This window comes from Macrobrachium rosenbergii, chromosome 37 (genome assembly GCF_040412425.1).
Source record: "Macrobrachium rosenbergii isolate ZJJX-2024 chromosome 37, ASM4041242v1, whole genome shotgun sequence".
In the NCBI taxonomy this organism is placed as follows: domain Eukaryota; kingdom Metazoa; phylum Arthropoda; class Malacostraca; order Decapoda; family Palaemonidae; genus Macrobrachium; species Macrobrachium rosenbergii.
In genome coordinates, this window is record NC_089777.1 from 1,899,708 (window position 1) to 1,916,709 (window position 17,002).

At 38.7% G+C, this 17,002-nt stretch overlaps 1 protein-coding gene across 1 annotated transcript in view; it reads right to left on the minus strand.

Annotated features, from left to right (window-relative positions):
* LOC136825248 (uncharacterized) overlaps nucleotides 1–12,835 on the minus strand; it is a 75,489-nt gene extending 62,654 nt beyond the window's left edge. The window contains exon 1 of the mRNA XM_067081287.1: nucleotides 11,035–12,835. Within this exon, the coding sequence (XP_066937388.1) occupies nucleotides 11,035–12,174 (1,140 nt within the window). The 5' untranslated portion in view covers nucleotides 12,175–12,835. The remainder of the gene's footprint in view (nucleotides 1–11,034) is intronic.
* Between the last annotated feature and the right edge of the window lie 4,167 nt (nucleotides 12,836–17,002).

Below are 17,002 nucleotides of genomic sequence, written 5' to 3' on the forward strand. Positions count from 1 at the left end.
AGAGCCACGGTCTGCGGCGCACTGTAAACAAAAGGAATGATTCAGGAAAACGAACCTCAACACCGATAATGAAGATGAAATGCCTTTCGAACAAAAGACCACCAATATTATCTTATCAAACATGCCCATTGACAGTATCGGAATACCGGCCGTTACTTAGAATTCACGAGGGTTCATTTAACCTTCGATAACTTGAACAATTTCTAGGAAAAACTACAAGTGCCTTTTCACACACACACACACACGCACATCACACACACTATATATATATATATATATATATATATATATATATATATATATATATATATATATATATATATATATATATATATATATATATATATGTGTGTGTGTGTGTGTGCGTGTATGTATACATAATTGATTACTAAAATATGTATCTTTTCACTTGAATCGTCTCTATCTGTAACACATAACAATGCCCATTGACTCCTGGTTATAGCGCAACAGTTGAAAGGTGGTAGGTGTGTGAAAGTCTTTCACTTGACGCAATCGTTGTTTCCGCCGAAGTCAGTCGCTGCTGTGATGAGATGAGATAAAGATTGTTAATGAATTTTTCCCAATGCTAAGGGCAGCCAACGTTCGAATAAAGCACCAAGGGAAAGATACTGATAGAATACATTACTATTTGCTATAACACAGAAGACTGCTGATGTCTCAGCACTTTAGCTGCCACGTTGGTTGACGATAAGCTAAAGAAGAGGCACTTCCAGAATTGTATCAGATAAAATGACAAGCAAGCAACTGGAAGACAGAAATTTAAGTGCTTGGCAACTCATTTAGGGCATGAAACACCAGCCGATCAAAGGCAAATATGGAATCCCTTCCCTCTGAGTAATGAAACAAAAACGGACTACACTTGAGATCAATAAAATGAGTGGCTAATGATTTATTTGGTAGCATTTTTGTTTATCTACAGTATACAGAATATATACATCAAATTCTAGCTTGTTCCCAATTATTATTGTGAACATCTTCTGGGCGACCAAAAACGCCTTCATAAACGACAAGAGGGCCAGGAACCACAAGATGAGAACCACTGCACCACACACTGTCTGGTCAAGATGCAATGGTGTTAGAGGTTAAAGGTTTTCTTAACAGCGATGATCTTTTAGTTTGCGTGAGCAGAAAGATCTTGATTCTAGACTAAGCCAGTTAGCTAAAGGCTCGGTGTCACTGAATGGTGGAAACGGAGTCTGTGAGGAAAACCATACACCTACTCAACAACCTAAAACTTAAATCGACTGGAAATTTCGAAAAATTTCAGAGTACATACAAGTTTGTCTGTTGCTCATCTCAAAGACTAGGCCCTAAGGCAGTTGGCTGGAAAGGGAGCTAAATACCCAGTGCCAGACCTGAAAGTTTGTCAATGACTTTTCTATTGCGCACCTATTCGAAGGCAAGACTTTGACGTCAGGCTCCAATAACTGGTCATCAATGCTGATGAAGTTCTCTACTTACGCAACAAATGAAAGGAAACTGTTTTTAAATAAAATACGGATGATAATGGGAACAAATATAGCTTTATATAGCCTAATGTCCACAAAAATACTATACATAATATTTTTGTGTTTGTACAAATGAAACTCAGCTAACTTGATTAATCTGCGACTGAAAGATCAGGTTTTAAAAGCTCATTCAGCCAACACAGAGATGCCAGAATTGCAAGATACTTCAAATTTAGAGCAAAATGTGCGCATACGGGCCTCTTGAGCTTTCCCACAAAAGAGAGAGACGAAGGTATGATCAGTGTATATCTGCTCTCTAATAGAGATAGATACCGGACCAGTTCCAGGGCTCAGTACCTCACTTCTTAATGGTTTGTGTCTCCTGTTTTCAATAACATCGTTCTAAGCATTCATTGCATACTGGACTTTTTTTGCGGCATAGCAAAAATTCCAGGTAATTCCAACTACGGAAGCAATGAAAAGGCGGAGTAATAGTTTCTCAATCAAACTGAGCTCTGAATGAGGCATTGTCTCCGGGAGTATCAGCCTTCCTGGAAACGGAGCTGAATAGATAATTGTGCTGAGTGGCGCTTTGTGCCGCCATCTAAGCTGACTCGAGTTGGGCGATCACGTCTTTGGCCTTGAGATCGTTCTCCAAACTCTGAATACTTTTCCTTCTCAGTTATTAAAGAACGAAACTGAAATATCGACTGGCATATCTATTTTCCTTGACTAAAGCTATTACTCTGCATTATCTGGCGTCGCGCTGACTTTTGTAATCGGCTTCATATGCGTGAGCATTATAATTGTAGAAGTGCTCGTGTCTTGGGCTCTTCGGTTGCATTCGGTCGTCCTTGCTCGGAATGAAAACTAGAGATGATATTCCTGAGGGGATCTCTTTCTCAAACGTCCGGATCATTATACTGTACACGAGTCGAAGAACTCCTGTGCATGTGAAGGAATTCTCCAAATGAAATGAACTTTGTGCAGCCTGCAGTCTTTCAGCAATAACTGTTGGTTATTTGCGATTCTAATGAAAACGATCACAATGGAACCAAATTTCTCTTCAAGAATTTACATTTAGGTGATAGCAATAAATGATTACATTGAATTTGCAATTCGATTAAGAAATGGTGATGACTTTAAACAGTACAAAAATAAGAAAATGCTACGCTTGCATTTTAATTGCTTACCGATGAACAGATTAAGAGAGCTACTTTCTCTCACAGAGGTATTAAGATAACGCGTTAGCATAATTATATCCGCAAATTGTCAACTACAGAGATGAAAGTAGGAGATCTCGACTTCCAGTAAATCTTCAGACTGTTTCCCAACAACAAGGAAACATTATAGCAAAGTGGACTGAAATACAGAATGATCAAACAGAGAAATCAGTTTTTTAATTCACTGATATTTATTTTTGCACATTCAATTATTTATAGAGTTGTTGTCTGTTAAGCTGTCATTTTTGTCTGTTCGGTTTCTCTCTCTCTCTCTCTCTCTCTCTCTCTCTCTCTCTCTCTCTCTCTCTCTCTCTCTCTCTCCACAAACGGGCATCTGCTCTGGAAGTTTGCTCCGAAAGTGGACAGCCTTTTTGGAAAGTTCCATCATGATCACAATGATGATAATAAAGTTGAAAGCTCGATTTAGTCTGGCATCACAGATGTTTATGTATTGTCTGCTAAATCATTCATGCTCCTGCAGTCTGGTCTTAGCAGCAAATAACTATGTAAATTGACAAAAGAATACAACTTTCGCCGAAAAGAAAACCAGTTGATTACCAGGCTCAAGATGAAACAACTGAGGGGACCAGGCACATGCTCTCTTCTAGCGATATTTCTTAAGGGTTCGGCTTTTTAAATATTAAAACACTTATTTTACGTCGAATGAGAATCACAATCAAAGATCCTAATAGTTAACCAGAGACCCAAAGTATTCTTACACACACACATATAATATACATATATATATATATATATATATATATATATATATATATATATATATATATATATATATATATATATATATATATATATATATATATATATATATATATATATATATATATATACAGAGAGAGAGAGAGAGAAAGAGAGAATAAATCTCGAGTACTCTGAGGAAGAGGAGAGAGACTTCCTTCACCCCATCCATTCCGGTATGAAAAAGTACTTGGCGGTTTACCTTTCATTTTTGAGCGCATTACAGAATGTGCCGCCGACCTAAACCTGACTTTCTCTGCCCGTTAAAACCGTCACAGTCTGAATAAACCGAATTACGGAAACCCAGAGAATCTGCATTGCTTTCTTTGCAAAGGCTCGAGTAAAGAATTTTGATATAATACCGACATTTTAAATTTGTGGTCTAATAATACTCGTAGATCGAGATCACAGCTGCCACAGTACAGTAGATGTTGAAGCCAGGTCAAAAACCGACTTGCCTAGAAAAGACAAATTTCCCCTTCATTTACGGTGTATATGCCTCTGCAAAAAAATCGACGCAGGATGCTGCAGTGTTGTATATCCTTACAAAATTACCTTCAGCATCCTTCCGTTCCCTTTGTACATGACTTTCTAATCTCTACTTAAATTTAATATCCTGAAAATTGGTAGTAAACAAGGCTGGCGTCGATAAAAAAAAATGTATGAACCCTTCGGCAAACTGTCGTTGGTTTCAACTCATGCAATTACGTTAGTGGGCAGGTTTTGTGTAGAAATATAACCAACCATTCAGTGAACCCTACAAGACATTGGGCAGAAAAGAAGCGAACGTAGAAAAATGGGTGCAGTCAGTGTACCCAACGAATTGGGTAGTAGAGTCAGTGAACCAAGTAATGGAGAAATGGGTGCAGGGTGTGCACAAGGCATAGGACAGCACAGAAACAAGTCCATGCAGTCTGTGTACCAAGCGTAGGGTACTCGATAAAACGGCGCAGCCTGAGCAGAACCTGTAGGATAATAAAGAGGACAGTCAGTGTGACAAATTTAGGGCAATAGGAAACTGAGTGCCGTCAGTGTAAAAGGTTTTGGGGAGTTGAGAAATGGGTACATTCAATGTACAAGGCGCTGAGGAACTGACAATCAAACGCTATCACGATAAATGAGCTTTTGGTAATGCAGGTGTGAGTGCAATCAGTACACAAGGTGTAGAGAAGTAGAAAAGGACGTGCACAGTATTCAATGGACTCGATCTTAAGCAGCAGAGAAACTTGACATGGGTTCAGTCATTAACAAGGCTGTAAGGAGTAAGTAGATAGGTGCAGTTAGTATACACTATGCCAGGCAGTAAAGAAACAAGTGAAAGGTTGCAGAGAAAAGGGTGAACGGTACGAGGCTTATGGCTTCAGCAGTCTTTCCTTTCCCACTAGGCGAATTCAGTACACAATATATTGAGTAGGAAAGAACAATTATAGTCGGTGTACAAGGCGTAAGCCAAGTTGTACATCGGTAGAGAAATGGCTGCAGTCATTAAGCAGAATCTATGGTATTAGGGAAGAGAAAAATTGTGTGTAGTCAGTGTCCAGGGTGTAGGGGAATAAGGGAATGGTTGCACGGGACCAGTGTAGAAGGTGTAGGACAGTAGTGAAAGTGTTGCTTATCTGCCCGCAACCAATAAAGTAATGATTCAGGGGAAAGGAAGCTCATATTTTATTCCTGTTTCTAGAATACATTTTCAAAATAACCGTGAGCCTTACTTTTGACCATTTCATGTTCATGCACGCAGGCACCTATAAAGGTAGTGTTCTCGTATTGTATATTATATTCGGCAAGAACAAATTTGGACAATTACTCGATGTTTTGAAACAGATACTGTAGTTTAAGTTACACCTGGACGCTCCGAGTGAAAAATAAACATGTGGAATTTGTCGCTTGCGAAGACAAACTGAACTTGTGTGCACTAGCAAGTGACTGCAAGTGCCAAACTAACTGTTTTTACTGTTAAATTTACTCTAAAATGAATCTTAAGCTGAAGAGAAGCGGACTCTTTCACGGGAAACGGAAATGCAAATGCACGCCACAAGGCGTTTACGAAATATTTCCACTTTTCAAGAGCGAAGGCTAATGCACTGGATAACCTACTTCTCTTCTGTAGCAAAGGCCCGAAGGAAACAGAAAAAGGAAAGAGAAAGAAGAAAGTTGGGGCCTAACCACGAAAGTTATAAAAATCTGGAAAACAGAAACGGTGCGGGAAAGGAAATCCAAAGCTTGTAATAAAGAAAAAGTCACTCACTACCTGTCTGAGGGATTCGGACATATAAAAGCATAAGAAATAACCACAAATACTGAAAAGTTTGAGATAAAGAATAAAACAAAGAGTAAGTGTAACGAAATATCTACAAGAGCATTTACTATCACTGTGCAAAATTTTAAGCGCATATTTTCCTGCAATCCAACGTCAAAGAAGCTTTTGAAATTTGCTTAAAAAAATCTTGAAATAATGTTGGGCAAAAACAGTTGATCGAAGTTCCAGTTTTTAACACACAGATGATGAAGGGGCGAGCTATAAATATCACCCATGGAAGAGCGGTTCAAATAATTTTATTACAAATTATTTCAAATTTTATTAAAGATGCAATTACTCAAAAGAAATTTTGTCCAGAGAGAGGGACGAGTACCATATGATAACATAGCAAAGTAACAATACGCTCGGTTATCGCCTCTCACAGAGATATCTTGAAACAATGAACACAAATACGTTTCCATATACAGAAATGATCAAGCTGTACTTTAAACTTAGGAGCTATTTTGCTTATGACAAAAGGTTACATCATAACACATATCCACACACATACGCACACAAGCATGCACACAAACACACACATATGCACGCAAACGCAACCACATACGTGTATATATATATATATATATATATGTATGTATATATGTGTGTGTGTGTGTGTGTATAGCTGGATCGCGAAAATATGGAACGTGATGAATATATAAATAAAGGCAATACCACGAAGGACAGTGAAACAACGGGAGGTTCTAGGCCTTTCGACTTACTGTCCTTTACTTAGCAAAGGACAAATAAAGGACAGTAAGTCGAAAGGCCTAGCACCACTCCGTTGTTTCACTTTCCTTCGTGGTATTTTATATATTTATATATATATATATATATATATATATATATATATATATATATATATATATATATATAACATAAATATAATTTAATACATATATATAATATATATATATATATATATATATATATATATATATATATAATACAGAGAGAGATTCTGACTTAGCAGAGCACACCTATAAATGGCATAGTCTTCCCACTGACACAGACCTCAATATTTCCCCACTCCCCTATTCGAACTCTCTTCATATTCTTTGGAATTCCAGATTCTCATCTTCTTTGTCTTTCTTTTTTTTTTATCTTAGGGTAAGAGAAATCAGCTGTCCTTCCCTCCATAACTAGTGAGACTAGTGAGTGTAGTCTCGCACTCTTTTCTAGGGAACTGCCAGCAGGAGATTTATTATTCCCCGGTCCACTGGGCACTCCGACAGACTGCAACCTTTCACTACACTTCTCAATCGCGTGATCACGTCGCAGAAGGCAGTTACCCGTAATTCGGAATGGCTTTATCAATCGCACTAAGTCTAAAACTCCAGGCAATTATCATTTCAGCAAAGAGAGACTAATGCAGAGACAGAAAGGTCTGCAAACAAACAGACAGACTGGCAAACGAATTGCGAACAGGTACAAAACGGGCTCGAATTGTTCTTAGAGAAACGGACTAAAGCTTAACAACTTCCAAAAACCCGGTGATCCTGGAGACACACTCCCAGTTCACCCAAAAAGCCGACAAGCGTTTCTGACTTGAAAATAAATCACTCGATGCTCCTGCCAATGAGAAATAGTGATTTGCAGCCTTATTCGCTCAAATGATTGCCTTGCAAATAGAGCGCGGAACACATTTTAGGTGTGAAAGGAAATGAACGCGTTCTAAATTGTAACAATAGACGGCGTTTTCTGACGCCAAGTACAGTGGATGGTGATCAGCTGGAGAGGAACTTTTAACGAAATGTCTTTGAGTTTTTATGATTAGTTGCATACATTAAACACACACAACAATAGTATACACACACACAGATATATATATATATATATATATATATATATATATATATATATATATATATATATATATTTATTTATGCATACACACACAAACACACACAAACATAATATATATATATATATATATATATATATATATATATATATATATAGAGAGAGAGAGAGAGAGAGAGAGAGAGACATAAACCATTGATATACTGTAGATTTCACTATACCTTTTGAAGAAACTTACGCCCAAAGGAGCACTTATCACATGCAATTCCCTTTGGTGTACGTTATTCTAAAGTTACAGCGAATTCCATTTAAATGCTGTTACATTTATAATTATATATACGTTTATACATACACACACACACATATATATATATATATATATATATATATATATATATATATATATATATATATATATATATATATATTAAATATATATTAAATGTTTATATTTACATATATATATTATACACACACATATATATATATATATATATATATATATATATATATATATATATATATATATATATATATATACAGTATATGTATATATATATTAATATATATATACATATATATATATATATATATATATATATATATATATATATATATATATTCAGCTCCAACTTTCTTATAACATTGTGGCTGCAAGTATGCAAGCATATAAGCGTATGCATTTAATTCAAGAAAACGATGTGACCGCCCAAAAGGTATTATGAACGATAATAATCAAATTTACATAAAGCGACACGAAGAACCTCCGCACGAGCAGTTGACCCCACGGCTCAACTTTCATGAAGAGAAGAAAGACTGAAAGATCGACGAAATTCTGGGCAAAGAGGGACACCTGTCCAGCCTCCACCCTCACTGAACTTCCTTTGCAGGAGAAGGTCTCATCACAAATGGAGAAGTTCTCAAATCCTTCCGTCTGATCGCGATAATGACGAAGGTGAAATTAACCTTCATCAGTGATTCTCCTCTTTATATATATGTATATATATATATATATATATATATATATATATATATATATATATATATATATATATATATATATATATATGAAACGAAGATGCACATTCTCTCTCTCTCTCTCTCTCTCTCTCTCTCTCTCTCTCTCCAGCCTATATCCAAGTAAGACTTTTTTGTGGGGAACCTTAAGCGCAATTATGCTTCAGCAAGTCATGTTACCTAGACCTGTTGAAAATGTGCCTTTCAACAGGAACTGTATTATTAAAAACGCTGACATTTATTTTCTCGTTGTATTGAAAAATTTATATATATATATATATATATATATATATATATATATATATATATATATATATATATATATATATATATATATATATATATATATATATATATATATATATATATATATATATATATATATATATATATATATATACTGTATATACATAACCAAAATCTGTTTCTTTGGCCTATTTTCCTTTCTTCTCTGTGGGTAAATCCTGTCACATGTTGAGCCAACCAGGGATTTCCTTGGCGTTATTCGAAAATGTGCGGATGATACAGAGATAACGCATGTTAACCACACATGTAGTTAGCGAGGAATATTTTCTTTCTAAAAGATACCCAAGTCACTTAAACGCGCAGGTATAGGCAGATCCGTTCAGCCACTCAACCTGTTCTTAAACGACCCTTAATCGGATGACCCAAAACGAAAACGGCAATAAACCGTTAACCGTCAGCCAACGTTACCTGCACCAACATGTACTAGGATCTTGAACAAGTAGAATCTAAGCGGATCTTGCACCCGTCTCCTCCCCCGGGCGAAGTTCTGTCCACTGCATCTTTTGAGGACTTCCTTTGCCGAATCTGAACCCTAGGACCCAACCTTCTTTCGCCTACAGAACTTCAGCACCCACCAGGAGGCAAATGTTCGGTTTTCACGGGCTGATGGGCGGTTACACTGCCTTCCTGTGCTCTCAAGGGAACTAGAAAGTCAGCCCCCACCCCTCTCTCTCTCTCTCTCTCTCTCTCTCTCTCTCTCTCTCTCTCTCTCTCTCTTCTGGAAATGCTGGTACTTAAGTTAGCAATGTTGTTACTTTATTACAGTGTGAGAACGTGATTAAAATCTGTCTTGTTTGGGAAACCCAGCATATACGCGAGTAGGAAATTTTATCTTTCTTTTAAACTATACCTTGAGATTTTTGCACTTCTAGGAACAATTACTTTTGAATCATCGTGAGCTTATGAAAACTGTCTGATTAATCTTAAAGGATAAAAGGAAACAGCAATTGCTTGTTGGAAACAATTAAGTGAAGCTTATTTAAACCCCAGTCTCCTTTTCTATAACAAAAAAAAAAGTGTCGCCGTGTATGGTCAGAAATTATCGTCAGCTTTCAAAATAACAGTTCGTCAAGGGATGTTTTGTATTTCAAAGAGCGAGCAACAAGGCAGTTCAAGAAAAATGTTTTGAAAGGTCTTATTTTAAGCTTCTAAACCTCAGTTTCTCCGCGGTTCCCTCCCTGCACGTGATGTGATGTCTGTAAGACGGAAGGCACCGAGTATGTCTCTTGACAGCGCTATACAAGAGGCCGACGCTCATGAATTGTGACATTACTTTGTTCAAGGACATCTAAACCTGGTCACGTCAGATAATACAGAGATACATTCAAACGAGACCACTGGCTAATGTCACTAGTTAAGTCGCTATGAACACAAAAATCTACGTTTTTCCTTTTCCAACAATGAATTCTTCTATATGTCGCTCAGCATAAAAGAAAGCAAGCACAGCGTTTGGTTGAATTCAGGCGAGCGTATCTGCAAGGGGCGTGGGTGGGAGATCTGAGCAGTGCAATACACGGGAGTCTCTCTTCTGACAGAAATTCCTTGAAACATTCCTCACAAATTTTATCGATGATGACGATGTTTAATGTTAACAAAGGTGGTGACAAATTCACTTGAATAACCTCGAAATATAAGTTTTTACCACAGAGAGAGAGAGAGAGAGAGAGAGAGAGAGTCTTGCGATGACCGACTAAGGCTCGTGTTATAAAAATTGTCTCAGTATGCACTATATTTAAATATGCCTTAAGTTTATTGTCATTATTGTTTGGGGGACAGGCCTGATTAACAAACCCACAGGACAGAGTTCCCATAGCCAAAAAAACAAAAAACAAATACAACACACCTAAGAAAGGAAATTATGAGTAAAATAAATAAAAAAAAAACATGGTGTTCAACCTATGCCCAAGACACAAATTCGGCAAATAACAGATCGATCAGACGCAGTTCCCAAACAGTTGAAAGAAGTTGTTACCTTTCACTGGCACCGAAATCTCAGACAGCCTACTTATACAATACTATGTGCGAGCCATTGCGTATTGTGGGTATGCGGGTGAACGATTGATGTCAAAACAAGGCATCTATCATCTCGAGCAAGATTTCACGAACTACTTACTAACTGCATAACGGAAGAAAAATCTCCAATCTTGAAATAACTTACTTTCAAGATGCGCTGGTCTGATGTGAAAGTAGCAATGCCCGCGCGCACGCGGTTCTTGACTCCTCTGACAGTTCCCTTGTAGCTCTTGATCGTCGACTCCTGCTGGGGCGAAAAGATATCCCTTAGGCCTGCGAAGCTCTGGCCGGCTTCGTCGTCGCGACACTCGAAAAGCGATCGAGCATCGTCCATGCGCACTGGAGCCATTTGGGGAGGGGGGTGTTGTCGCCAGTTCTCAAAAAACACGGGCGATGATCGAGCTGCGAGATCAACTTCCTCCTCGAAGAGTGACAGAGAAGAGGGGAAGTTGGAGGAAGAGGAGCGCGACAAGGTGGGACTCGCAGGACACGACCGACGGTGGGGATGGCGGCTGGATGACCACTGAGCTTGGCTGCCCGCCCTGCTTAACACAGCATCCCCTGGACGACCTTGCTGGGCCCTTCTCTGTTGCAGTTCCGTCCATTTCTCTCGAATCTCGTTCAGCAGAGCTTCGGGCAAATTTCCTTTGCTGCCGGCGGACGGAAACGAAAGGCCGCCTGAGGAAGGGCGTGAGGCCGATGACCTCAGAGCACTCCTCGACAATAAATGGCTGCTGGTTTTCTTCGAGTGGAAGGCGTCAGGTAATGAGTCGTTGGAAAGATTGCTCTCGCTGTCTGAATCGGATGAATTACGGTGACGCAAAGGTTGGCATCGAACTGCATTTTTGGAAATGGGAGGGGGTGTGTCGTGCTCAGAACTCACGCCGGAATCGCCAACCTCTGAGGGTGAAGAATGCCTACTGTGCTGACGAAGGTGTTCGGGAGAGGAGCTTCGTTGCCACAGGTTCTCGGCCTCCCTGCTACCGGGGGTTGCTGTCGACATCGACGATCGCGAGCGATGCCTAATCAAGTGGCGGTTAGAAGACTCGGTCCCCTCCTCCAGTAGAGTTTGATGGACACCACTGGGGATGCGATTCAACTGCTCTCTGACGACAGTCCCTTCTGCTAAAGTGCCCATGGCTGTGTCAAGAACTCTCGTGTGGTTTCGTTGCTGGGGAAACTTGCCCTTTGATTCGTGAAAGGGCGCGGGAACAGAGAGGGGCCTCGCTGTCAGTCCAACCAAAGGTCCACCTGCTTGGTACTGTTGTACTCGGCGGGAAGGCATGACTGAGCTATGCCCCACTTTGCTGTAGCCAAGAGACTTGAATTGTTCCACTCATTAACTTGCTGATTGAAAGGTTTATGACAAACAAAAAGACTTTCGTTTTTCGGTTCCTAACACGATTTTTTCCCTTGTAACAGGCGAATAAACGAGCCTATTCGCGGATGTCGAAATTCACTTGGACAAATATTTTTTTCTAATGAAATTCTCCACGCACGTTTTGACTTTCACACAATGCCAATATCTGTTGATTTCCCGCAACAGCATTCAGAATCACATGAATTGGAAACACGTCATTCTCCGAGCTATATGGTCATACGCTTGAATATGTGAGGAACACAGGGTAACATCGTTAAAACTTGACGAAGTCTTTCACATTTCCGAACGGCATCAGATCCCGACGAGCTCTCGGAGAGTCCCTTAGCACTTAACTAACAGTAACTTGGCCGAGGCACTTTCCAAGTTTCCACCGTCATCCATCCACCCCACAGCAATAAAGTAACGTCAACGTCACTCCCTTTCCAGTTCATCGTCGCCACAGCCACAACCAATCTAGATTTCCAATTACCTATCGTATTCCATTTATATGTATGCTTCCATACATAGGCTTATTATAACAGTGTGGTGTAAGACTCGAAGTCTGCCGACGCAGAAAAGCAAGAAATGAAATTCAATCAACTGTCATCGAGCGTCTGGCAACTCCGTCTAGCGCAACAGGTGCTCACAGCTCAAGCAAGGCAGAGGTGAATTAGCGGTACTAAACTCTTGCGGGCTAACGATGTTCCACTCACGTTGAATTCTTTCATATAAGCGTCTGAAAATTCCCATTCGATAGAATTCATTTGCCGGAACAGTCCAATCGCTAAAAACGGCCTATTTTAGCAATTGCAAATATTGCCTTTACTAAGAAACCACTTTAATCTCAGAGAGAGAGAGAGAAAATAACTGAGCATGAAAGCCGCTTATTGCCATTACTTGAGAATTTCCTTTACTGAGTTTGCAATGCAAAGAGAAGAGCTAATACTGATCTCTCGCGACGTGGGAGTTTTGTGCGTGCTAGTTACCGATCAGTCGAATGAAGTTACCAATAATCATACGTAAAGAGCCCGTTATCAGCTCAAAACCGCATCTCTTCCCAGTGGGTCTGACTCATCCACATTATCATCCTTCCGTTATGCATACATCTGTCACATTTTGTATTCCTTGAGCGCGTCATAACTCTATGGCTCCTCTTATGGGGTGACTGATTTGTAACTACGAATCTCACTGGGCTGTGTCTGCGATTTCCGAAGATAATGGAGTCTCACATCAACCGTTAGACGTCAGTACCACATCTACTCTCCTGAGTACATGTACTAAAGCTATGTTCAGTCAGCGTGATTTAAATTTTGCCACAATCTCTCTCTCTCTCTCTCTCTCTCTCTCTCTCTCTCTCTCTCTCTCTCTCTCTCTAGTTTTGATTCAGTTCCATTTTTCGTCTTCTTGCCGGCAGACGCCATTTTTTCTTCGCTGACGTTGAGTGCCGGAGGGTGATAGCGGGAAGTAATTGGTCTTCCTACAAATAGATACAACCCCCTTTTTTTTTTTTATCTTGTTATCTGCCCATCGCACACGAGCCACATAATATAAAGCAGTTTTCCCACAGACGTCACGCGATCTAATTCTCACTTACTGCAATCAGGAATACATTTAGTAAAACAGTAGAGAATTACTCTCTCTCTCTCTCTCTCTCTCTCTCTCTCTCTCTCTCTCTCTCTCTCTCTCTCTTTAAACTGAGTAAATAGGAATTAAAAAGAACTTTTATGTATTGGAACATTTCCTTATTTTTAATATTATTATTATTATTATTATTATTATTATTATTATTATTATTATTATTATTATAGAACAAGCCCACAAAAAGGGCCAATGAACTAAAATTCAGAATTGATTATAATAATAATAATAATAATAATAATAATAATAATAATAATAATAATAATAAAAATAATAATAATTATTATTATTATTATTATTATTATTATTATTATTATTATTATTATTATTATTATTATTATTATTATTTCAGAGAACTTTGCCTCTGACTTTGCCACTAAGGAATAACGCGTCCTAAGATAAATAACCCAAATTATGCCGAGGAACTTAATCTAAGGGGGGCGTGAAAGCAAATCTCTTCTTATCTTTAATCAGACGAATGGCTTATTTATATACATCATTGTAAGCTATCTCTTCATTCGGAGTGGGTCTCTCTCTCTCTCTCTCTCTCTCTCTCTCTCTCTTGCACACCTGGCAAGAAAAGAACGTCCTCCGACCACCTGTCCCAATGCCTCTGCATGACAAACATTCACTTTGACTCTCGAGTACTCGTCAAACGGTTTCATTATCTCCTAGCTTGACGGCGAATGAAAGCTGACGAGTAACGTTAACAGTCTATTTTCCGTCGCCTTTGTGCCTGACACCAAAGACTGCTCAGTCTCGCCTTCGTTCTTGTGTGGGCAATATTTCCCCTGACGTCGAGAAACGCCGCAGCAACAGATGGACGTTTGTGAGCGAAAATTTGGGCGTGTGCCTGCCTCCAGATGATTCGCTTTCAAGAAGAAGAAGAAGAAGCAGTTAAATGGCGAGCTCTGCCCCAATTCAGTTGACACTTTCTTTTTCCATTTTTCTGGCTTTCTCTTGAAAGTGAGACAGGATATTCGTTATCCTGTCCAGTCCATTAAATTGTCAAGCATACACGACCACAGAAAGGAAAGGACGTGACTCAATGATAATGATACGAATCCACTCCTGTAAACCGCCGAAATGGCTCATGTCATCTTAATACTGTTCGTTGGATTAATATTGTTCTACTCGCATCATCTCTTATCAATATGCGTGCATCTTGACGTTCGGTTCTCTGAAAGGTTTCTAGTCAAGTAAGTGGCCTTTGGGAGTGCCCCACAAAATACACACTTCATAATGATAACAATAAGATGATGATAATACCATATAAACTCAATTGGCCTTGATACCTGGAGTTGTCCCGGTGTCTGAGAATTGCGTAGTTACGACCCATCCCGAAATGAGGCGTCAAGATGTGACCCCCGTTACATCAGACCTCCATTCGGTGGCCAAAAAGACCTCTGGGTAAAGGTTGTGCAAAATGTTGTCCAGAAGAAGGACTGTCACTCGAGCCTGATCGTTTCTCTTGCTTTGTGAAAGCAGCGACACTTGTTCTATATACACGTCACCAGTAGCATTTTAGTTCCTAAAGATGGGATCTGACCTTTATAGCCTTACAATTTCTCTGACTCCTTATTTTTAAGAACCGTTTCAAATGAACAATTCTGAACAATATGATAATACGAATATATTATTACAGATTTCTACAAGATTTAAAAAAGTCAAGAAAAGATATTTCATAAACGTATTTCATTTTTCATACTGAGGTTTAAACAAAGCAATAAAGAACTCTTACCATGACCAAACACAAAGCCAACGTTAATCAGTGCCAGTTTCGAGCTGTCATCGAGGCCTTTCCTGAGTTTTCTACCTTGTAGCGGAGTCTCTCGTCATCGGAATCTAGAGGTCCACACTAGACATCTTGCTCCTTTTCACTCCTTACATCATTTCCAGTCCGCCCCTGGACAAGAGCTAGCATAAGGTCAGCTTGATTTCAATGAGCCAACCAAACTCGCTGCGAGAAACAGCAGTGGTAACCTCCCTCTTCTATTTCCAGCAATGATCGATAAAGCCACTTTCATTTCACTTTCAGCCTGGCTCTGCAACACTTGGGTTTATTGCATACATTCATGCATGGGGCACTCCATCGATTTCCCCTCATTAAGAGGCAGTTCTGATGCAGCTCTCGGAAGCTGGGACTATGGTTAGGCCTGGTTCTCCCTTCACCCTAACCCCAAACCCCCAGTCCCCGACTATTGTATAAAAAAAAAAAACTTGCATTTGAGCTGAGACTAAACGTGAACACTTAGTGCTTGTCCCTTCGAAATTCTCTTTGAAAGAAATATGGCTCTTTTATAACAGGGACTGGCAGTTTGTCATAAAAACTTTGCTACAACTTTCCAAAAAGCATTTTTTTTCTTTTGATGTGCAATTTCCAGATAAAATGCCAACCTCACTGTCTTTTTAATCACATTTGACGACTGGAGAACTGCTACGTCATCCTCAATTGTGGCGAAGACAATAATGCTTTTAGCAGCTGGACTTGGTCCACGTGAGTGTGTGTGCGTGTGTATACATATGTACGTATATAAATATACATACAATACATACATAGATTAGATTAGATTAGATATTTTATTGACCACAACAATTATACATCGTATTTACAGTAATTAGTTATATTTGGTCCAACAAAGGCACAACTCTACACTTGGCAATAAAAAATATTACATACATAAAGTCAATAACAGGTTTTATCTTATACAACACACATATATATAAGAACAAAATTTGACATTTATATATATGCTATTTTTATTCTCATTTTTCCCTTTCACAAACATTTAAATACTTATAGAGGACTAAGCTAATAATCTTTGATTTGAAAATATATCCCTCATGTTATACTTGCGTTTGTGTGTGTACCTGTATATATATATATATATATATATATATATATATATATATATATATATATATATGTATATATGTGTGTGGACCAAGTCCAGTTTCTATATATATATATATATATATATATATATATATATATATATATATATATATATATATATGTGTGTGTGTGTGTGTGTGTGTGTGTGTGTGTGCATTAGCTTCTTTTAAATTGAGACATTCGCTTTACGAAACTGGAAAGTTTTCAGCTGATACAATA